Raw genomic sequence first — 25,424 nt, forward strand, 5'->3', positions numbered from 1 at the left:
AACCCCCAAAAAAATCAAGGTTTTTTTTTAAAAAAATATTTTCAATTTCAAAAATTATTCCTCTACTCTAGTAAAAATAAAAATATTTTTCAAAAATGTTTTTCATTCCTAAATCAAACACTAAAAATCTTTTCCGAAAAAATATTTTCTACTCAACAACCAAACATGAGAAAATTAGTCAAAAATCTACTTCTTTTCTAGAAAAATATTTTTCTAAGAAACATTTTCCTTCGTACCAAACACACCCATAATTGATACTTTTCAATACAATAAGTATATAATATTTCATATTGAGTATAAATGTTATTGCGAAAAAAAAATCTGACTATACATGCAGTATCTTATGTTGAACGGTATATTTTTAAAAAAGTTTCCTTTGGGGTGAGGGGTACAAGAAATGATGCATTTGCTTTGCAATAACAGTTGATCTAGTTTACTGTTTTGTTTTTCCTAACATTCAACTAGTACGTTGGCTTCATACAGAATTTTCCGATCTACTTTGGTTTTGCTTAATAATAAAGGTAAAAACGAAGAGTTATCCAATTTCTTGTCTGATATGAAAGGGAAAGAATTTGAATAGTCCATAGCAATGGTGTATTGCAGCAAAAGCATAGGATCTGAACTTATTTGCATCCATTGATTTACAGAACAAGAATCCTTCCTGCACTAACTATATTTACATGCTATAGCCCAACTACCTACTCAAGTAAATCAATAGCAAATCACAAAACTAGATATCAACTAAAATGCGCAAATGGAGTCCTAACAAGCCAAAAGGAGCTAATATTGATGCATATTTCCACAGGAATAACCTTGACTATATTATTCTTCAGTAAACTGATAGAAGCATCTACAGTAACCCCAAGCCTCATGATTTATTAGGCAACGGTGGTCGAGGTGGAAGGATTAAGCTGGCAAGTTCGTCATTTAGCTTTACCGGGAGGGGTGGCATCTGCTTCATTATTTCTGGCATATCGTTCAAGCTGCAACAAATAGTTCTCTTAGAGTGCAGCAAAAACACAACCAAAAATATATATATATATATATATATATATATATATATATCAAGTAGAATTTCATTGAAGGTTACAAAAATGCTTCGTCAAATACTTTTGTCAACAAATTCTTAAGGGGATATATTGAAGCAAACATTTCAGCCGAGGAAGATCAATCAGTATAAAGTAAAAAAAACATATCAGCTAATCTGGAGAATCAACAGGAGTCAAAAGACATTCACGAATTGCTAAATGTTTATCATATCAGTTACTTCTCCCATTCCAATTTATGTGATACACTTTGAATGTGCAAAAATTTTAAAAAAGAAATACTTTTGAAACCGTGGTTTAATAAACATATAGATATTTGTGTGGCCATAAATCATCTCATTAAAATAAATTGAAAGTTTAAAAGTCAAAATATAAAAAGGTATAATTCTTTTTTGGACAAAATGAAAAAAGAAACTGGTCATGTAAATTAGGACAAAGGAAATACAAGTACAAGCCATAAATGATGCAAGTAAATTACATAAGTCTGAGAAAAATAAGATGAATGAGCGTGCATGCAAAAGTATCACTTAATAAAGCATGTATTCTCCTGCAACTAAGCTAGAGTTTGGCCATAGATTTCTAAACATTCTTGGCAAATATTATTTAGGAAGAAAATTTGGTAAAATTTCATCATGTATTTTGTCATAGTATTTGAGAAACATATTTCACTTTTTTAGAAAAATATGATTTATATCAATAAGTTTGTATGACAAGTCAATTGGATTTTCGTTGCAACAAATAATAAATAGTGTCCATGACACTAGAGCAATGTGGTAGTTTGGAGTGAGTGCAACAAACACTGTTCCATATATCGTGAAGAAGACAAAGCACATGACTTTGTTACGGACCTATTCATTATTTTCCATCAACAACCATGTCATCACTCTTATATTAGTTTTATATTTCACCACTGCTTTGGTGTTCACGTAAAAGATTATGTAATACAATGCAACTACTATAGAGGGTTTTTTGTAAAAGATAAAATTTTGGTGTAAAATTTCAACTTTTGAAAAATCCCAAATAATGAGATTCTACCCAAATACAAGGAAAAACTAGTATTTGGAAATTTAGGATATTTGCCAAATAATGGCAAATAATATGAACAAACACTATTTGGCCAAATTTTCCCCAAACATTAGTTGGGAAATCATGGCCAAACGGGTCCTAAGATTCCTTTATGACAGAGATGGCATAAGATTCACTACATGTAACTTACTGCAAACTAAATCATTGCACGTGAACAACTAACTACAGTGAAAAGGGAAAGAATAATCCAGAACATACTCATTTAAGATGGTGAAGATATTGTTTCGAGCTTGAGTAAAAAGGTTAATGTTTTCTTGGATCTGCACAGAAACCAAAAGAAATGTTAATACTGCCAATAACCAAAGGACAAATAATGATTTGCATTGCAAATTATGAGGAACAATCCATCCACATGGATTTAACACAGAATACAACTGACTTGACCTTAGTACAGCATAATAGGAGTAATGCAACGTACTATGCAGTGGGTGCGTGAAATAAAAAGAGGGGATATCCCACTGGAAAATATTGTTCAAAATTAAAGGGGTGTAGCACACCCAATAAACATGCAGAGAGTTATAGGAATGATGTTTACTGATTATACTGCTGATATTTAAGGGAATCGGTAACAGATAAAATAAGAGAAAGTAAGAACAGGGGAGGGTACGAGAGATAGAGATAACACAAACATGTGGGGAAGGAAGATTCTAACAGATTTTCCTGCCTGCCACTATACTATTTAACTATCCCCAAAATTTTATTCAATAACCCATGCAAGGCCATTTCGTGCCTCATACAAAGTCCAATCCTTGTGATTGTCTCCTCTTCTTGCTTCTAAAGATTTAACTGGCCAAATATTTTCTTCCACGGTTAGTCCATCTCCCCTGCAATTCCATCTCCTCCACTTTCTTGCATGTTAATACCCCCATCCCAAATAAGAACCTTTTCATCAAGGTTCGATAAAAGGTCGGCTCATTCCTGAACTTCAATGGTGTAATTTGATGGTCAGGCATTCCAACATCTTTGTAGCATGGAAACATAGAAAACGTGGTAATTCAAGCCTCATTTGGTAAATCTCGTTCATAGGCCACGTCTCCAATTCTCTTAAGAACCTAAAATAGACCAAAGCAACATCTTCCAAACTTATGGTAGGGTTACTTAAAACCTCAGAGACTGCTGTCTATAGGCATTTAATTTCACAAATGCCCATCCTACTACTTTAAACTCGATATAGTGTCTCTTATTAGAGAATTCCCTCATCCCTTGATGAGCTCTAATAAGATTGTGCTTCAGCAAATCCATCACTGCATTACGTTGAAGCATATACGCAGCTCCACCAGTTCAAAGGCACCACTGCTCATGACATATCGAACAATAGGAGGTTCTCTAGCATAAAGGGCCTGGAAAGCTGTCATCTCGGCTACTTTCTAGTACGTTGTACTGTACCAATATTCAGCGCAAGGTATAGGTATCCGTTCATGAGGGCTGTCACCCATGAACACCGAAAATACTGCTCACAGTACTTGCTGAGAGCTTCAGACGGACCATCCATTTGCAGATAATATCCAGTGCTCAAGATAGGGGTTTTTGTTGGAGCCGGTGAATTTTTTCCAGAAGAGAGTATATGTTTGGGATCACAGTCTGTGACAATGACGTCGGGATGTCCATGTAGCCTAATAATTTCAGAAGCAAATGAAGAAGCCATAGTTTGAGCTGTGAAGGTAGAAGAAAAGGCAAGATTGCCTAAGTTGCTCGGACTCGGGTGCGGGTACCTGAGACGGATGCGAATCCGAGAGTCAAATTCGGCGAAATCCAAATTTTAAGATTCGTGGGTGCGAATCCGAGTATGGATACGGGTGCGGGGATACGGCTAAAAATTTCAATATTATAAAAATATAGTTATGAAGATATTCTAAATCCGAGAGTACACTATTTTTATATGTGGCTCTTCCACACTCCAAATAATTACAAGTCAATATTAAAAAAAATTAATGTTTAAAAGTACTTTTTCCAACTTCCAAGAAAAAAAGTTGCTCCCTAGAAAAAAAGCTGGCCCTGGCAGACCAATTACTTTTGAAACTTTCAATAAAAATACTTCTTTCTTCTCAACTCTTCTTCTTCTCTTTCAAACTGTTTCTTCTCAACTCTTCTTCTCTTTCGCCGGCGACTTGCCGGTGTTGTCGCCATAAAAATAATTTTCTCTTCTCTCTTCTCTGTATTTTTTTCAAGCTTTGTACTCTTTACATCGTCGGAAATTGATTTTTTCTTCCCTAATCTTTTCTCGGCTGCGGTCAAAGTGCCCGGATTAGATTGACCGAATCCGACACGCACCCCGCACCCGCACCCGCACCAGAGTCGTGTCGAAACGGGTTCGCCTGCAAAAATGAAGAGTCCGCGCAACTTAGATGATTGCCCATGTTTGAGTTACCAGTCAACCAACGTCAAGATTGTTGCCTTCCCTTCGACCCCAAAAGGCAAGTAATGCATTGGTACCTCCTCAAACACTAGGGCTGACACAGTAAAGGTTGAAAAATCCTTGTTGGCTGTTTGAGCAATTTTTTATTTGTTATTTGTTAACGTACTTGGAAAGCAACAAAAGCCTGAACATCCCGGAGCATTCATTTCCAAAAGAAATTGGATGAGCATGGTTACCAAAAGGAGTAGACTGGAACTAATGAAGTAATCTGTAAATGCGTCCCATGAAAATAGTGAGCATAGTAGGGCCAACCCAAAATCCAAACTTTTTGGATATTTAATTTGGACGTTGGATTTTATTTTTGAAACTAAGGAGTTTGGATTGGATATAGGATTTATGCCTTATATTCAGTCCTACCCATATCATATGTCCTAGCCAATTTCCAAAGATCCAATAGATTAGCACTCTATGGCCCTAACCATTATAATTCTAAGTCCAATTTGAAATTGCATGACATGGCCAGTAAGGTGGCCTCAGTGTTTGCTAACCGTAGAAAGTTATACATTCTAACTCGAGTTTTAAGTTTTGTGCACCGTCAGTGCATTAGTTTTTTTACACCATCCGGTAGCATAAAGCTGCTATAGCTGGTTATTACAGTTTTAGTGATTTAGTCAAGTAATTTGCCCCCTCTTAATCTCTCTCACCCCTTCAAAACATCCATTTCCTAGGTCTCTCAAATTTTACGAAGATCGAATCATTCTCTCTGCTTTCATGTGCCCCATTTATATAATGTTCACCTGAAATCTTGATGTGCTCTGACTGTTATATGATGATTTTCAAATAAAGATTCAATATTATTACATGGCTTAATAATATGATTTAACAGTTTCCTTTTCTACATGTTCTCTATGTATTCAATTTGCATGATTGATATCTATTATAGAGCTTTTTGAATTCGATCAAATTGAAGGGACCTTAATTCAAACTAAGGAGTACCTATCATCAAAGAAGTTCCTAAAACCTAATTATATTTCCATGATCAACAAATGAGCCAAAACCTTCAAAGTCATTCATACTATAATGCTGAGAATTTGACATGAAATTATCAGTAGTAAACAAATTAGAATTCTGCATAATTAGTTAAGAGTATAAATAGGATTCTACTTGCCTTTGATGTTTTTTTTCTTGAACTATTATTGTATTTAAGAACATAATAAGGATTACTAATATGTACATAACAAAGTTACCGTGGTTAATTAGGTTAATTAGCTTTTGAGATTACCTGATGGTGTACGAAGTTCAGTACACTGACTCTGACGGTGCACAAAATTATTCGCCACCTAAAAGTCAAAGGCCTAGGGTTGACCAAACCATCCTAATTTCACTACATCGACTTGTGATGTGACGTTGGATGAGAGAAGCTAGTAGCAAAATGAGGTAAGGAGCTTGGTGCAACAAGTACGAGAAGATTCCAAAATGGGAGGAAGGGAGGAAAGAGGTGAGACGGCAATGTGGACATATGGAACACGTCTAGTATCCATCATCGATTGTTATCCATAGAAACTCAAAATTATGCTTATTCGCGAAAATCCAGGTTGGGTTTCACGGGTCTTCAAGGGAGTGGTTCTTAGTGGCCACTATGGTGGACAAATTATTAGAAGCACCAAGCATAACACACCCAAAAAACATACACAACGAAAATTACAGGAAAAAGGTTAATTGATCATATTGCAAGCTTTACTGTATCCGGTAGCATATAAAAGAAGAGAAAGTGGGAAAGGGAAGGAATAAAGAGAAAGAGAGCGCAAGTGGGAAGGAAGATTCTAATAGAATTGCCTGCCTACAAAATATTGCCACAATACTATTTCACTATTCCCGTTTATTACCCACTTACATACCTAAGCTCATCAACCGATATGTCATACATCCAATAATATTTGTGATGGTGTACGTTCTCTTTTGTCTTCTCCACACAATTTAACTGGACCAATATTTGCTTCCACAACTAACTTATCATCCCTTGCAGGCCCGTCTCCATTATCTTCATGCCAATGGATCTTGCTAGCAAATATTGACAGGCGAATAACGGAATGAAGCTCAATTGTTCAAAATCTTTACCACTCTTGATTTTTTTGAAACTGGTAACAATCTTGTACGAGTACATATCCATCTATCTTCACCACTCTTGATCTCAGCCAAAAGGTTGAGAAACGTACAAACGTACTATTGAATATCTTTATTAGTGATACAAATCTCTGGATTTATATTCAAAGAATAATTTCTCTCATGTTATCTAGAGCATTATCTACACACAGGGCATGCAGAAGTCAAAAACAATCAAAGAAAGCATGTAGACTACAGAGTTTCTGATTTCTTATCAGAAAAAGGACTTTCAAGAATAGAACAAAATAAATACAACTATATCTCTTTAAGAATTGAACCTTGCCGCTGCAGGAGACAAGAATGAGACCAAGGTCTAGTTTACGTCAATTCCTCCCATTGGAGGCAAGGTTATTTATATAAGCTGGTTTTTCTTCATACCAATGAATACTTAAAAATGCCCCCGATAAAATAATCCAAGTTTATATTCACAGAAAAGAGATAAGAGGTAAATATTAAGTTTTTCACGGAAATAATATTTCCTTCATCCCAATTTTTATCACACTTTCTAGTACATCTTAAAATGTTTGACATGATTAATGCAACTCTCATTCTTTCAAAATTCAAATTCATTCTCAGGGTTTGATGTCTCCCCCGTCCTAATGACTTCCCAATTATTTTTAAGAATCCCTTGTTCTCTTACTAATATAATATGCAGGTCAAATTTCCTCAAAACTCCATTACCATTCAAACTACATCACATTAATATATAATCAAGTGGAGTAAAATAAAAACAGAAAATGACTCTTATAGCTTGTTCATGTAATTGGTCCATTACCATTTTGTCACCTTTCACAGAAAAGAAGGTGAGGTAGGTAGGAATAAAATTGTCAGAAGCATCAGCTGACCTTAAAAACAGTAAAATTTGCAGATATTTGATCCAATGCCTGAGCGTTTTGCTCAAGAAGCTGTCCAGTGGTACCACCAATGGCTGCAAAATTACAAGATAGACACATATTACTCAGAAATTCCACCAAAAAATAAAAGAGAAACGAAAGAGAACTCAGAAAATATACAAGATTACTTTACAGTTGCATATCGCAACAGAAATACTGATTGTTCTTTTTATTCCTTTATTCCATTTTGAATCTAGTGAGTATCGTAAGTGCACAGCGAAGAAGAGCATTCCACGATTAATTCATGGAAAAGGACAGCAGATATTCTCCATGTTGCATGATATCCTCTCCATACTACATGCTATCTTCTAGGCCACATTCCTCTTTACTCCATATCAACTTTCGACACGAATAGAGAAAATACTTTTCTTATTGTTGTCCACACTAAATGAAATATTCTACCCAATCACTGAGGGACTAGTTCTTCCACAGTGATAAGCAGCATTCCTGATTATTTCCAATGTAATAAACTTCTGAAAATCATGACTTGGCTTTTCAAAACACACAAGTTAAATTCTCAAAAAAGAAGTTAGAAGGAAGAAGGGACTAGTAACAACACTTAATTCTGCATGAAGACTACAATTATGGAGTAACTATTAAATATAAGAATGGACGACAGTAGCACTTAAAGGAGATCTAGTTTAAGCTTTTCACTATCATAAAATAGATTCCCGCTGTTTAATCCATGTGAGAACAATTTGATTATCTTTGTTAAATCCTATAGATTAGCACAACAGAAGTTTAGAGGATTCCCCTAGCCCTAGGTCTTGGAGCTCAAAGTACTTGATAAACGCACTTCCAGAAATACTAAATTGGCAGATAATCAGACATGTCAATAGAGATCCGCACTTCACTAGGAAAACAGATGAAAATTAGATGATTGAGCTTATTGAGTTTTGCTTCTCAACTGTTCTAGCTTTGAGCATTTACTTTATGTGCTTATTTTCAACAGACGTATCCGAGAACAAGTGTAATCTAAGGGAAACCTCAATAATAACATACCTTATGGGAAGAAAGAGAAGTTGAATTCTAATGTCTAAAGGCCTTTGAATATTCACAAAGCCATCATGCACAACTAATGCAACAAATTATGATCTCAAATTAGGCATGAAGCAGGCATAAGGTGATGTGCTAATCATATTCTTATAATGCCACAAATTATGATCTCAAATTAGGCATGAAGCAGGCATAAGGTGATGTGCTAATCATATTCTCTATCTATTTCATCTTGCCAATTACATAAACTTTCCTCTACATTCAATTTCAGGCATGTCTATCTAGACTCGCACACAAAAGCAAGACTCCCAACATGGTTCTTTTGATATCTCGTTCTCAAATTTCACTGACTTTTTAAATGTAAACTCAAAAGAGTGAAAAGGAGCAACCTTTGTAGGAAATTCCATCATCACTGTCCATTGACATAACAGATTGAGCATAGGGAGGACCATTTGCACGATTGGCCACATGAGAAGATTTTGGCATAGAGTCGGTGACCTTTTCCTACAATCAAAAAACAAGGGAAGTATGACGAAGAAGTGTTATTATTCAACAAAAGTACCAAACAGGAGAATCATAAAAATGCTGCCAAATAAGTATAATTTTCTGTTAGAAGTCGTTGCTCAATTGCAAATATTTTTTTTTCCTCAGTTTGAAAAAAAAATGGATGATCCACAAGTAATTTGAGCAAATATCTCAATTAACATCCACTAAGCTGTCCAAAAGAATCTAGACTTGAAGGAAATCATGGCACCAGTTCAAAGATGTGCACAATTGAAATCCAAGCAAACACACTTAGAGAAAGAAGAACCATATCGCACTTCCAGTCATCTGCAATAACTCCTGTCGTGAAGAACACGGTGAGGTACGAGGGTGAGGAAGAACACGCAGAGACACAAGAAGATCAATTCAACATTTGTATGACTAATACAACAGTGGTGGGGAATAAATCAACTGAAATTTTACATTTAAAGGAAAGCTCATCACCGGAAGAAGTTGGGCAAGTAGACACAAAAGAATCTAAGGCCTTGCAACTGAAGGAACAAAATGATGCAGCAAATTGCATCAAAGAAGATGTAATTCCTTTGAAAATGCAATTACCAGTTGAGGAGGTTGTTCAAGACACCAATACTTCGGAATGGATTCAACAACACATCATCAAACTAAGCGCTGATTTGGGTGTAGATCTTAAAGGGTGTGATGAGAAGGCCAAAAAATTATTTATGAAGATAGACAACAACAATCGGATGAACAAGGGGGAGCAAGCCATTATAAAAAAGAAGGGGGTGAATGAACTGAAAGGATTAGAGCTTGATGCCAAATTCTGTAGTTATGGCTCAAGAAGTAGGGGGAGATATCTGGCAAGTCAATGAAGTTGGAAAGAGTGCCTTGGAGTGTTAGGGGGCTAAACTGTGGCAGAAAGAGGAGGCTAATCAGAAATATTCTACATACTTGGAAAGCTTATGTAGTGTGTCTACAAGAAACAAAACTAACAGAGGATATCACAAAGATACGGAAGGAAGTTCGGACAGACCAGTTGCGGAAGATACTCATTTATCTGTGGAGGACTAAGTGGGCGAGGCCAGGGAACATAGAGGGATTGCTAAAATACTGGAACAAGGATGGCGATGCAGCCAAAGAGGAAGGAAGATGGAAGACTGCCCTTGCATGCACTTTGTGGACAGTATGGAAAGAAAGAAATAGGCGATGTTTTGTAGACAAGCAGAGAATCTTCGAGGAGTTCAAAATGAACTGTTTAGCTCTATTTTATTTTTGGTGTAGACATAAATTATTAGCTCAAACAGAAGATATTTTTGACGTTTTAGACTATCCATAGGAACAACAAATAGATGTTCAAGATGTAAGTTGTAACACTTTAGAAGGGGACTACATATTTTGATGTAGTGTATCAATGGATATATAGACTAACTGTTACCATTCTCAAAAAAAAAAGATGTGCACAAGCCCTTAGCATTCAATGAAGACTTATGAATTTGGTATTGAAATAAACCATAGATGCATAGCAGTCTAAGAAAGCGCATAAACCATTAGACATTCAATCAGACATCAGATAAAAGTGTCATTTTTTCCCTAAGAAATTAAGACTGCAAGATTTAATAGCCTCCAGATTTTGGGCCATTCAACCAAATGAAGGCTTAAATAAGGGTGAGTAGCTCTAACAAGCACAGAAGTACAGAGTTTTGCGTATCAAGAACAACAAAATTGGAATCAGCCCTCCATTTTTTCTCAATCATCAATTCTTACAACCTGCAAATCAACGAGGAAAGGCCATGATTTTTGTAAGGGTGGTTTAAATCTCACATTGGATAGGGAATGACCGGTGATCTGCTTATATGGACTTGGATAATCCTTCCTCGTGAGCTAGCTTTTGGGGTGAGTTAGGCAATTAGGCTCAGGTGCCATTTCAGATCAAGACCCATCTCACCCAATGTTGGGCCCCCAAATTAAATTGTCCACGCTTGAAATGTCCAACCCTAGGCGTGAGGTGAGGTGTTAAAGAATGAAAAAAGTCTCACATTAGTGGTTTCCTTATATAAGACATGGGAAATCCTCGTTTCTTTGAGCTAGCTTTTAGGGTATGAGCTAGGCCAGAACCTAATTTTACATGGCGTCATAATAAGGTCAATTTCCCTTTTGGGCTCCTAGTCCAAGCTCCAGTTGGGCTTGGGCATGAAGGGAATGTTAATGTAGGTTAAAGCCTCGCACTGATTGGGGAGTGAACCGATGGTCTGCTTATGTGGACTCAGTCAATCCTCCCATCATGAGTAAGTAGTCCTGGGGATTGAGTTAGGCTAAAGTGTCATATCTTTATAAATTTATTCCAAGTTGCTCAAATTTGAGTGTGGGTGCAGATCTAGAGGTCGGGCCCACTGTGATCTATTTTTAAGATTTAGAGATACGAATCCATGTATGAATACGAGTGCAAGGATTCAGCAAAAATTAATTGAATTATCTAAAAATAGAGTTATAAAACCAAAATTATGAGATATTATCGGAGAACTTGAGGAGAACATATTGATCCCGAGGAGAATCCGGAAGGAGATAAAAGGAAAGGGAGTGCCAATAGGAATTTATACATACCTTGTATTCCATTTTCTTCAATTTCACCTTAACTTTTGTTTGGATCACAAAAACCATTGGATCTGCCCACAATTTTTATTTTTATTTTTTTGACAAAGGTAACAAGGATCGCCCACAATTTCTACTTTGAATTTTGTCAAAATAGCCAAAACTAGTTGACATGATCGGGTATGAATCACACACACACACACGTCCCTGTTGACATGGATGCGGCACCGAAAATGAAGAGACTGACGACTTAAATTTTACTTGTAGATGTGAAACCTTGCACCACAAGTATATATGCGTATGAAGCATATGATTTTGTACATTTGAAGGGTAGCCTCTTTATCTTCTCAATACCTTTTAGGTGCATCCATGAGTTGCGATCTATGTTGAAGGATAGGTGTCTTTTACAAAAATCTATTCAGCCTTGTAAGTTCACAATTTTTGGTATGCCTCTTGTACACTTGAGTTCCTCCCATTATTAACGAAAATATTCCTTGTAAAGAAAAAGTATAAGTATCTTCCAATATGCTAGCCATTTCATCAAGAGGCTGTCATTCCGTCTCCTTAGGTTTTTGATGCCCAATCCTCTCGAAGTGCCTATTGTTCATTGTTACATTTCACCAGATTGTAATCTTTATTCTCCTTGCATCCATGCAAAGAAAATCATTTCTGAGTTTGTCCAGCTTCTTCACAACCTTCAGATATATAAGGAAAAGAGACTTAACATAAGTGGGAAGAGAGTCTAAATCTGAGTTTATAAGAATGAATCTTCCTCCTAATAATAGATATTTGAGTCTTCCACATTATCAATCTCTTTTCTGCCTTCCCTGTTATGCCATCCTATATCAATATCTCCTTATGTTTATTGTCAAGTGGCATGCCCAAGTAAACCGTAGGGAAATGATCTACATTGCAGCCAAGTATGTCTACCAACTCTGGATGTTGAGCACCTACTTGATTGCGAACAAACTGCTCTTCATCCAATTTATCTTCAAACCTGAAGGAGCTTCAAAAAACAGTAGTAGCAATCTGATGTAATTTATCTGTTTCTCGGTAGGTTCACAAAAATAATTCTATCATCAACATAAACAAAGTGGCATATTTTCTTAGTTTGCCCCGTAGCACCTCCTATTTGGAAGCCTCTAATCTCGTTGTTTTTGAATTTTCTGCTCATCACACCATCAAAATCTTCCATTACCAAAACAAAAAGAAATGGCGATAGAGGATCTCCCTGTCTAAGACCCCTGACCCTCCCTGATGGGAAATAACAACTGGTTCACCATTCACCAAAAGAATACCTGATAGTACTGATGCAAAAACTAATCCACCCCAACCATTTCTCCAAATAATATTAACTATAATACCCTCTACTATTGGTTTTGATATTTCTTTGACACACTGCAACAGTTCTATAAGCTCAATTTTAATTTTGAATTGTTTCAGACCAACATCAACATAGTAATCCATTCAGCCATGTGTTTTCATACTAAAGGGTTCTCATGTTACTGATAGTTTCTATGTGCCTACAGATGCAAGTATATAGTACATAATAGCATTTTCCTGAGCAAAAAAGAATTCAGTACATGTTTGCAAACATAGTTGTGTGTGCGAGAGAGAGGGTGTGTGTGTTTCTGTGTAAAATTATTTGTTCCCTAAGTTTCTTTACACATTGAGTATCAATCAAACATGAAAAGGAGAAAGCTGACAAAAGTAGGATAGGTAGCGAAGAAGGCCTTCTTCAGCAAGGAGAGCAGCGGATGAGAGAGCCTTCAGTGAGATATTAGTCTGGGAGGAGTTAAGGACTAAAGCCCTATTATCAATTTCTTATCATGGCAAAACTTGTATTACAAAAAAAAAAATACAATTTACAATAGCCTCCCATGAAAATAGGAATGAGCAACTACTTTTACCATTCTAAAAAACATTTATATGTACAACTGAATTTGTATTTTAAATACACTTGTCACTTCCGCTCCTATTTTTAGAGGGATAGCACAAGACTGGCAGGTGGAATCCATTATCTTTTTTTTTTCCAATTTATGCTAGTCACTGCCAATGGTTTTGAGGGTGAGAAGCCCAAAAATGTGTAAGGGCCCTGCTTCGTGCTTTAAGCGAAGCGCTCGCTTCATTGAAGTAAAGTGCAATTTAAAGGAAGACCAAAATAAACCATTCACAAAAACAATATATGTAAGCAAATGTTTTAGTTTTAAAATGAAAAAGTAGTTAGCAAAAATCCTCCATATGACAGGAAATTAGCTACTACCTGGTGCCTAGAGGAAATTAACTGATTCGCTACTGAAAAATGAAATAGCTAATTAGCTACTAAAAAAGGAATAGCTAATAGCTACTGCCTAGTGCCCAAAAGAAATTAACTGATTAGCTACAGCCTAACGCCGAAGATAAAGAAATTAATTATTGGCAAATTCAATTGAATTATTAGGCAAAAAATGGAAATTCAATTGAAGAAATAAGCTGAAAAAAATAAAGACATACAAAAGAAATAAGAGCTGATAAAGAAGAAATAAGAGATGAAAAAATGTGGGGAAAATACGCTCTATACAGCCATACATGCAACGACAAAGAAAGTAAAGGAAAAAACTGCCAGCCACCGAAGAAGAAAGAACAAAGAAAACAGAAGGAAGACAAAAGAAAATATGATGAAGATAAAAGATGTTGAACAGTCCATCCACGAGCTGCATATACTCTTGAACTATTTTTTTTTTTTAAACCAGTCCCAACTTTTTTGTTTTATTCCGATTAGATCTTTTCTTCAGACAGAAGAAGCAAGTGTCAGCCTCGTGTCGCTTCAGTGAAAATGTTTTGCTTCACAGCCTTGAAATCGAAGCGCCTACAACTCGTGCCCACTTCTTACAAGACTAGTCACTGATTAGCTTGAGGAGCACACAATCCTGCTTAGTCGGAAGATATTGCACCGGCTTATAGTCTGAAGTCTTACAATCATGCCCTTAGCAGCATAGACAAAGAACCCTTTCCTTTGTGTTAAAGAGTCCCACATAGGATAAAAAGGGATGGTGGTCTCGTTATATAGTCTTGGACAATCTTTTCCTCTTGAGCTAGCTCATTTATGGTTGAGTTGGGCCCAAAGTTCATTTCTTTACATACAATTAGAGCAAGACCTGTCCCAATTCTTGTTTCCTAATGTTGGGCCCCATATTAAATTTTTCACGCTCCAGACGTCCATTCCTGAGCATGAGGTGGGGTGTTGATGAGTCCCACATGAATGGAAAAAGGGATTGGTGGTCTCCTTACATGGTCTTGGACGATAGTCCTCTCCTGAGCTGACTTTTAAGGTTGAGTTAGGCCCAAAGTCCATTCTTTTCCACTTTGAAAATAATTTGGGAAGACAAAGGAAGATGAAAGGATCTTTTATTTTGGCTTTAGAAGCTCCCTTACAGGTGACAACTATGGGAGAGGAAAAGAATTAGCGCTAATGGCTGTCTTTTCCTGCAGTAGAGCTGCAGCAATACAAACATCCTCTCCTTCATTATGGCTGGTTTACTGAGATTTAGATCTTTTTTTTAATTCGCTGTGTGATGATCAGATGAGTTGTGTCTAGATCTGGACGACTTGAGCCACATCTTGAGCATTATTATTTCACTGGAAGAAGAGGTAGATTTCAAGTGCTATTCATATGCATTTGGATGAGAAAGAAGAACATCACTTATAAAGGCGATGGATGTTTTGGCTCAAGTCCAATGTTATTTCTACATTTCATAATTGGTACAAGGAGAACCATCCAGCTAGTCATATGATATTTTGAGAGTTTTTTTGCATTCTGACACTTGGTATCTTGAGAAAGACCTACAATACCTGAAATTTGTTGTACCCAGTCCAGAACTAAATGACACTTTACTCACTTAGAAGCACTTAAGTAGAAACAATTAGAAAATTCCCCTTTTGACTTCGCATGTTCCCTTGGGTGGGTCAACTTGAACAAAATTTGGCAAGGGGGCTAACCTACTAATGTTCTGTATAATGTGAAGACAGAGCTTTATAATATGATCAAACGGTAAACATGTATTAAGGATATTAGTTTCCAATGATCCAAATTTCTTCCTTTTTCTCCCCTTACTAACACAGACACGACTTTTACCTTTTTCCTATCCCCTCCTCTCCTTTGATCTGCACATTCTCCTTTCCTTCATTGTGTTATTCTTTAACCAAAGCAATACCATAAGTCAAGCGAAACATTCTCTTTTCCTCATCTGTAATGACACCAGGGCCTAACTCAACCCCAAAATCTAGCTCATGAGGAGAGGTTTGTCAAGTCCATATAAGGAGACCAAATTCCCATCCCTCTACCAATGTGGGACATCTTAACACTCCCCCGCACGCCCAGATATCTCAAATGGAGCGTGAACATTTCTAAATGGGGATCCATCATCGGTGAACAACAAATTGGGATAGAACTGGCCCTAATACCATGTTAAGATATGACACCTGGGCCTTAACTCAACCCCAAAAGCTAGAGCATGAGGGGAGGTTTGTCCAAGTTCATATAAGAAGATCAAATTCCTACCCCTCTACCGATGTTGGACATCTTAACACTTACCGTGCAGGGGAGAGCTCTTAGCACAAGTGGATCATATTGTCCAAGTCCAGACTGAATATGATAAAGATCATTCCTTTCAACCCACTAATTATGAACCCACAAGGCCTACCATGTAGCACATCAGTGGTTCAACAGGCTGCTCCAATCAACTTACCATTTTTACCATTTTCTCCTCTAATCCTAAATATTGCACACCATTTAGATAACAGATTATATTGTTGATACCTTAGCCTTCTACAAAGCCACATGGTAAATACAGATTTAAAACAAAGAAACAGAAAAGACTAGGACCTCGATTGCAAAATTCCAGTGACCTACCTCACTAAAGTATAGCTGTATAGGTATTAAGGTAATAGGGTTATAGTGTTCAAGACTTTTACCAGAAGTGGGTCAAATGTGAAGATAAAGACTTTTAACTTACTTTTAATATTAAATAGGGAAGCAACAAACTTTTCTAATACAGAACATCATCTAAAGGTATTGAAGACCCATGGGGTGAGCTCCCCCAGCTAGAAAAACTGATATAGTTGTGATACAAGTATAAAGTAGGATAATTCATTTGATGGAGTTTATAATAAGTGCTATAAGAGATAATTGCAGTAAGGGGATGACCAGAAAAGCTAAATAGAAGAGAATTGCAGATTGCTCAGCAAAAAAAGCAGAATGCACAATACCAGGAGCAATACTTGGAATGCTTTAAAAATGCAATTCCCCTTAACAACCAAAGAAGTCAATAATCCAATTCCTTTGGACTTCTAAATTCCATACTATACAAATAAAGATCCAAGTTTTTCCCCTTTAAGGGAGAAGGAGAATAGTTCAGCATTCTGTCATCATACTACACTGGCTAGTTTTCAATACTGCAATAGTAAAAGACAAATGAAAACAATGACCACTCCACTGTGATATGGACATGGCTACATATGAGTCTATACAGTAACAAACACCAGTGTCACTCAACCAAGACATAGTAAATGACAAAAATGGAAGCAATAATCTCTCCACAGTGATATGGACATGGCTACATGTGTCTATATTGTAACAAACAACATACAGTCAAAGCTCCATAAAGTCAATGACACAAAAGGAATTCATCTTTTAGAAGGTATAAGTAAAAGATGGCCGAGAACTATGTAACACAAAAGCTATGGTACCTTTTTCTCTTTATTTTTCCGTGAGTTATGATCATCTTTTCTTCGCTTTCCAATCTCCTTTTTCTGCCACAAGGAATAGATAAAACTTTAAAATAATAAGGAACAGTTAAGAAAAGTCTATTCTACCTAATCAAATTAACTGGATTTATTTGCTGAAGAAGGGAATGTAATGTGCTCCAGCTTCAGAACAAAGGCTTTTATAACAAAGCCACTATACAATATTTTTGCAGTTACCCACATACAGTATTCTAATACTATTTTTTATGGAGGTACAGTTAAGTAATATCATTTTTTGAGACATTGAAGTCCCTGCTCAGGGAAGTCAGGACCTTAAAAAATGAAAAGGGAAAACATCTTACTTCCTCATTTAGATCCTTCGTAAAATTTTGTGATTTAACATGTCAAAGAAAAAAAGCATAAAAGTCTATTTAGGATTTAAGGGTGAACATAATTAGAGTGTGACCTTGACTTAAAGGGGTGCAAACAAAAAGAAAAAATTTCTATATGTAATAAATGACTAAAAAACACTAATAGATTTGGACCGGAAACCTCATGATTCTCCTTTCACTTCATTGACCACTGGACACACCTTTGGGTGCATTCCTTAACAACTAAATATCAATTTGCTAGCTTTATTTATTACGGGAAAAGGGTAAAAAAAAATTCCCTTGAACTATTAATGGACCAAAAGTGACCTCTTTGTTAGCCAAGTAGCTCAAAAATGCCCTCCCCATAAAAGACGAGGGAACTTTTGGGTAGAAAACTAAACAAAGGACAAAAACATCCTATTTCAAATAGTTAAGGGGTACTTTTGTCCTTTCCACAACAAAATACCCGATGTAATCCAACACGTGAGTTCTAGGGAGAGTAGAGAGCATGCCGACCTTATACCTTGGGAGGTAGAGAGGCTATTTCTGATAAGACTATTTTTGTCCTTTTCCCTTGAAATAATACCCTCCAAGGCTACATATATTAGTTGATAAATTACTTGAGAAATTAGACTTGGAGAGTTGGTGGAGAATCAAGAGTTCAATCTTTGTAACTCGTATGTTATCACATGAAACATATCATGTGACGAGATGTTGTTGCAGACTGATTGCTCAGAACTTCGTTGTTTTGACCCATTCGAATACTAGAAAGTGGTTTTACGAATGCCTTAGAGAAACTCTGTAAGTTTTTCATTTGTCTGGTTTAGTTAATTGATTAGTTGCTTTATTTGTTGGGTTTAGTAAATTGAAGCCAAAAATAAGCTCAACTCGTGTTGCTAAAATTCTAATTTAAGTACGAGACGGTATCTAAATTGGGTGGTAAATGTTACTTATTTTTGTTTGAAATATTATTGATTTTTTCCCGAAAATTTGCTAATTATTTATCATAAATTTATTTTTACTTATCTAATTGGTGAAGTTAAATTTATTTCTTCTTATTTGATTGGTCAAGTTAATTCATACTTTTTGGGGGGAGTGGCATGACGAGAAGTCCCCCAAGAGCATTCCTATTGGATGCTATTAAGTCCGGCAGGAACAATTTAAAGTAAAAGGTTGATGAAATTGAAGATTACTGATTTTTTCGAATTTCACATAGTAAATTGGGGGAGAAAGTTTATAAATCAAATCTTTTGCTTGAGTGATTGAAAATCCATAGATTCCTATCGCAAGAGATCCAACAAAGAAATTCCAATTGAATTGTTTAAGCATTTGTAGATCAATGCACCAACAATTTACTCAAAAAGCATAACAGTCCTAACTTACCCACATAGAAGTTCTTCCAGCATCATCATGCAGAATCCTTATAAAACAAAAAACATTGAAACAATGCTTACATTTATTCCAGCTCCCGAACAATTAAACACCTTTCTAGGTTCATTCTTTCTTATGTACCATGATCTCTTCAAGAATCTCTAGAGTACCAAGTTCAAACGATTTTCCATAGTCTGGAAAAAAGGCTTTCAAAGAAAATGGTTGAAGACCACCAGAGGAGGTTCCAAAGGCCTGGAAGGAGCCTCTAGAGAAGTTTCTTGTGATTAGCGCCTGCGAGCTTTTCCTAAGATAGTCCGTCCACTTTCTGAAAAAACCAATGGAGTTCATTCCCAAGTTTCCTTGACACTCTAGTCCTTCCAAAAGTGGTGGCTTAATGTGGAAGGCTTCAAAGTAAAAGTTCAAGAGTGGTGGTGTTCTTTTATTATATCTGGTACCCCTAACTATATCCAGGCAACAAAGATAAGCATGTTAAAGGTTAAACTCAAAGAATGGAGCAAAGAGCACCAAGGGGAACTGGAAGGCAAGAAAAAGCCACATCCTAGATCAAATAGTGAGCTTGGAGACCATCCAAGAGGGCAGACCTTTAAATGATGATGAGCAGCTGGTAAAGGCTCATTCAGCCTTGGAATATGAGGAAGTGGCCAGAAATGAAGAAATATTTTGGAGGCAGAGATCCAGAGTCCATTCGATCAAATGTGGTGATAAAAACATTATAGATTCCTTACACCGGAGAACTATCTAGTGACCCTGTGGCTATCAAGGGCTCCATTGTGGATTTTTATCAAGATCTCTACAAAGAAGCAGAAAATTGGAGACCTTATTTGAATCATAATGAAGTACAAGGCTTTCAACAAAAGAAAGAAACAGCCTTAAAGGAGTTTTTGAGGAAGAAGAGATACTGGCAGGGATAAGGATGTGTGCTGCAGAAAAAGCACCTGGTCCAGATGCAAACTTTCCACAGATTTCATGTGTGCTATCCATGGCTTTCTTTCAAGCTTCCCCGGAAACAATAAAGAAAGAACTGATGCAGACATTCCAGCGCTTCAATGCCACTTTTGTAGCTTTGATTCCTACGAGGGTTGGGGCAAATTATCTAAGAGATTTCAGACCCATCATTCTAATCTCCGGGATCTACAAAATCATAGCAAATGTGTTGGCTGAGAGATTAAAGAAGGTAATAAGCAGAGTTGTAAGCAACCACCAGATGACTTTCACCAAAGGGAGAGAAATAATGGATGATGCTCTTAGTACTAGTGAGTGCACTGACACCAGGATTAGAGGAGATGTCCCTGGAGTTATGTGCAAATTAGATACAGTAAAGGCCTTTGACCACCTGAACTGGAGTTTCTTGTTGAACACTCTCAAGCAAATGGGATTCGACAGATACACTGAGGAAGATGTAGCTCTCTGGAAGGAGGCTAAATCCTTGGTGTACAAAAATCACCTCTGAACCATATGGAGTCGGGGTATGGAGGACAATCAGGAACCTATGGCCACAAATGGAAGGAAACATGTATATTAAGGTGGGTAATGGAAACAAAACTAAATTTTGGAAAGATGGTTGGATAGACCAAACCTCTCTCAGAGAACTTTTTCCAGATTTGTTTCTAATATGTGAGAACCCTGATGCTAGAGTAAGCGATTGTTGGACAGAACAGGGATGGGACATATCTTTAAGAAAACTACTTAATGACTGGGAAGTGGAGAGGGTGGCAGCACTACTAGAAAAACTAGCTGGAATGATTATAACTACAAGACAAGATCCTGTGGAAACATAGCAAGGATGGAGTCTTCTCACTCAACAATGCCTACAGGGGCCCCAAAATATAATTGGAACTACTTCTGGAAGAGTGACACTCCTACAAAAGTAAAGTGTTTCACCTGGTTAGTGATAAAGAGGGAATGTTTAACAGAAGAAGTTCTACAAAAGAAAGGCAGACAACTGGTTCCTAGGTGTTTTTTGTGCAACTTGACAGGGGAAACAAATAACCATTTCTTCCTACTTGTAAGTTTACTGCTCAAATTTGGAACTGGTTTCTCAACATCACAAGCATGAACTGGACAATGTCAAAACATACATAAGATTTGTTGAGCTGTTGGATTAGGAGGGGAGGCAGTAAGAGTCAAAGAGATGGTGGAAGCTAATACCATCATGTGTATGGTGGGCAGTCTGGAAAGAAAGAAATGGAAGATGTTTTGAAGATAGATCCAATTCCATCCACAAAGTTAAATGGAATTGTATAGTATCTCTACTTTTTTTGGTGCAGGTTTATATAGATGACATAGACCAGATTATAGATTTGATAGGAAATCTGTAATTATTCCTTTTTGGAGGTAGCCAGCATACCCTCAATGCTGAAGAATTCAACCTTACCAGTTTCAAAAAAAAAGGAGAAGGTGGATTAAATAGATAGAATTTTGTATCAAACTACTAGGTTCTCCATTTTGACAGCTGAAAGAGGTCTGTGACAAGGGGATCTCTTGTCCCCTTTCCTGTTCATCATAGCTATGGAAGGGCTAGGCAGTCTGATGAGAAAGGTTGCAACAAACAACTGGAAAAGAGGCTTCAGCATTAAGAACGGGAACAATGAACTCTGGACAAGAGGTTAGGCAGTCTTGTAGAAGGCTGGCAGCCTGCTTTTGAGATTGCCAATTGTCCTAAAATCTCCTGGGAAGATCAAGAGTGGCTGCAAAGGCCATTCACTAAAGCTGAGGTATTGTGTACTATCAAACAGTGTGATGGTGACAAAGCTCCGGTGTAGGTGTGGGATCCGTGACCTATTTGGTCAACCATTTTTGGGTACTTTGACAAAAATCGATGGGGAAAGTCTAGACAATTTTAATAATTTTTGTAATCAGTACAAAAGCTAAGGTGAAATTAAAGAAACAGAATAACTTTTACATAGAAATTTCTATTTCACTCCTTTTCCTTTGATCTCTTTCCAGGATTCTCCTCAAGTTATCCATATAATATCTCATAATTTAGGTTTTATAACTCTATTTTAGATTTTATTTTTGAATTTTTTTTTAAATTGTCTATTTTAGACATCTTTATTATTTTTGAGCGAATCCCCGCACCCGCATCCATACAATGGATCCATACCCCTGAATCTTAAGAATTAGATCATGAAGGATCCAACCTTTAGATCCACACCCGTATTGGACACCCGCACCCGAGTCCGAGCAAATTAGGTTGGAACGATATTTTCCTCCCCACCAGTGTTTTGGAAAGTGATAAACAACAAAAAATGAGAGCTCGTTCACTAAGGCGTGAAGCGAAGTGCCCATCCTTTTGAAGTGAAGCACCAATTACTACAAAAAAAAAATTGCAATTTTAGTTTTGCATGTATAAATAACCAAAAACTCTATAGCAATAACATATTAGCAAATATTTCAATTCATATACTGTTTTTAGACAAAATTAATTAAGTTAATATTCTGAAATTGCAGTCTACAACTGAAAAAAAATGCAAGAATGTCTTAAAAAAGAAGAAAGAACTCCAAAAATAGAAGACGGAAAACAGAGGAGAAGAGAAGAGAAAGAAGTTGTTGGAAAATAGGAGAAAGAAGCTGTTGGAAAACAGAGGATAAAGAAGAAAGAAGAAGAAAAGAAAGAAAAGAAGAGGAGAAGTACCTAAACAAAACAATCTTAGTTGCTGCAACTTGCGACCGAAAGAACAAGAACCTGAAGAAGAAGATAAAGAAAAAGAAGAAGAGTTGTGCAGGGGTTGACCAAAGAACTCTAGATGTGTGTTATAAAGTCCATTTAAGAAAAACCGACGCTTCTCCTTGTGCAACACCTCTTGCCTGTCATTGTCGCCTCTCACCTCTCAGATGCTTTTTTCATCGCGTAACACCTCAAGCCTAGAAAATGATAACTTCCTGCTTCACCTCGCGCTTTAAGCGCAGAGCTTTTGTGTCTAATCTTGTTTAGGTAAGTTAAAGAACAGTTGGTCCTCAAGGTTGGACAGCATATGTCATAAAGTGAAGCTTCGAAAACAGATTTTCAACACAATATGTAAGCAACTGTGAGTGTCCATGGAATTCCAAGGGAGACTTCGAATAACAGTTCTTATATATGATTATGAATCAAAAGTATATGAGGTCGTGCATAACGGAAAAAGAGGACAATGCATTGTCGATCTGTCCAAACATAAGAGTGCACTTTTCTTGCATTGCCATGATCAGATCCAAGATGGTATTGAGTCGATTGTCAAACATGGTAGAACATTATAAAGGCCTGGAGTACGAGCAATGACAGCAACAATGTAATAATAAAGCTATGTGTTGCAATAGAGGAATGGAATACAGACAATGAATGAGAAATGTTTCTCCTTTATTTGCAACAAAATGCAGAAATAAAATGAAAACTTATACGGAGGAAGGTTCAAGATTTCTTCTAATAACAACTAAGAAAAGAAAGATAAAGTTCGTGCATAACCCTAATGAAAGATCTCCTCTTAAATACTTAGTGATCTTCATACAATGCACATGTTTCTTTTAACTGGATTCCAAATGTAATTTGACAGCTGTCCAAATGTGTCCTCAACCTTAGTCTTTTAGCCAATGTTATTCTTAAATTTTGCCCATCTTCTGGAAGTCATTTTAAAGAGAATCAGAAGAAAGACTAGCTGCCAAAATGTGCAAAATTCCATCAATAAAATGAAAATCCTCCAGAACCACTATTTTCTGTAAGTATCACGCCCAAGAGAGAAGGTAAGGCACCTGATCCAACCAATATGTGGATTCGTATTATTCAGTGGTTTAAAAGTTGTACAAGCTCTATTTATCAAAAAAAAAAAGTTGTACAAGGTCATGCTTGCCTCTTTTTTCTTTTTCTCTTTTCTAATAAAGCAAAATTGCCTGTTACTAACATTTATATCACTGACTAAATATGAATAAATAAGCAAAAACCAGAGAAAAAGAAACTTATAGACATCCATCTACAACATCAATGTTGCTAAATATGCAAATAAATTAGATAAAACTAGATCAAAAAACTTACAGACATCCATCTACATCTCAATGCTACATCTCGAACAGTCTTGTCTTTTAACTGCATTGCAATTTTTGCATACCTAGATATGTTGCTTTCTGTTGCATATCTGCAAAAGTATAGTTCCTATCTCCATTTAACCATTCATGATAATAGAAGCCAGTTATGACACAAATACTAAGATGCATAGTTAGCATAAGAGATGTTGTTTGGCAACGCATGCAGCAAACTGAAGTAAATACTGAGTAACCAACATTAAGAGTTTTCAGCAGAAATATGGTTCAGTTAACCATAACAAGGACATTCATATATATATTTTATTTTATTGATAAGTGTGGTGTCCGGACCAGCTTGCAGTACCTCGACTAACTCCAAGGGATACCTATCTGCCACCAAGTCTAGAACACATGGGAAGAAATCACCTTGTATCTTTGTCTTTACTGAAATTTGAACAGGAGACTTCATGGTGCTAAACCCACTTCATTGACCAACAGGCTATACCTTTGTGTTTCATATTTGTAATAACTAATAGTTAACTAGAACAACAATTATCTATGCATCTGATTATTTCTCTCCATTTTCTTAAACTTACTATAGAAAATACTGACGGTATAGTTCCAAGTTGATTGGGTGACAAGAAGAAGTGGTCATTGTCATTATAGAAATGAATTACAAGACAAGATTCTTTGGTATAGAAAATTACTAATCCATAGAATTAGTGTCTAATTTATTCTAGACAGATACATTCACAACCTAAAGGTTAGCATAAATTAGGTTAAAAGTTGTATGATTTCTAGAATAAAGAAGAGGCAAGCGAGGAAAAATCAATAAATAATTCAGCAATTAGTTAACAAGTGGAAATAAAAGAAGGATTTATACAGACTTGGCGAGCAGTTCTTCAAGGAGGCACTGTTCGTCGGGAGTCCAATCAACAGAAAGTCCGGGATTGTGTCGTAGCGCCGCCTGTGTGGGGCCAACCACAGAGTTCTCCGGAACGGAGAGACCATTAGTGGTGGCGCCATTCCCATTGCCGGTGCCTTCTTGACCACTATTATTACCCGCCGCAGGAGGATTGGCGCTGGCAGCCATCAATTTGTACAGTATACCGACAAATTACAAACAATTGCAAATTCAAGTGGATATACCTCAATCTGTAGCGTGCAACTACTTTGGAATTGGGGAGCGCCGAGCCAGATTTACAGATTTTTTTTTAATTATTGTGAGAGAAGAGAAAATGGGTACGGAACTGTTTCTAGAGGATTTCAATGCTAATTGACCTTGGATAAAGAGGGGAATATTTTCTTCGTTAGA

The 25,424-nt window shown here is 36.6% G+C and overlaps 1 protein-coding gene across 1 annotated transcript; it reads right to left on the reverse strand.

The window, feature by feature from the left end:
* Nucleotides 1–597: 597 nt before the first annotated feature.
* Nucleotides 598–25,424, reverse strand: LOC107029263. Its single transcript, XM_015230643.2, has 7 exons — nucleotides 24,997–25,424; nucleotides 24,123–24,222; nucleotides 17,358–17,420; nucleotides 8,930–9,044; nucleotides 7,497–7,579; nucleotides 2,331–2,392; nucleotides 598–983 (listed from the first exon to the last, which is right to left on the reverse strand). The coding sequence occupies exons 1-7, from the start codon at nucleotides 25,200–25,202 to the stop codon at nucleotides 869–871; spliced, it is 744 nt and encodes a 247-aa protein (XP_015086129.1). The 5' UTR covers nucleotides 25,203–25,424; the 3' UTR covers nucleotides 598–868.

Source organism: Solanum pennellii, chromosome 9 (assembly GCF_001406875.1).
Source record: "Solanum pennellii chromosome 9, SPENNV200".
In the NCBI taxonomy this organism is placed as follows: Eukaryota; Viridiplantae; Streptophyta; class Magnoliopsida; order Solanales; family Solanaceae; genus Solanum; species Solanum pennellii.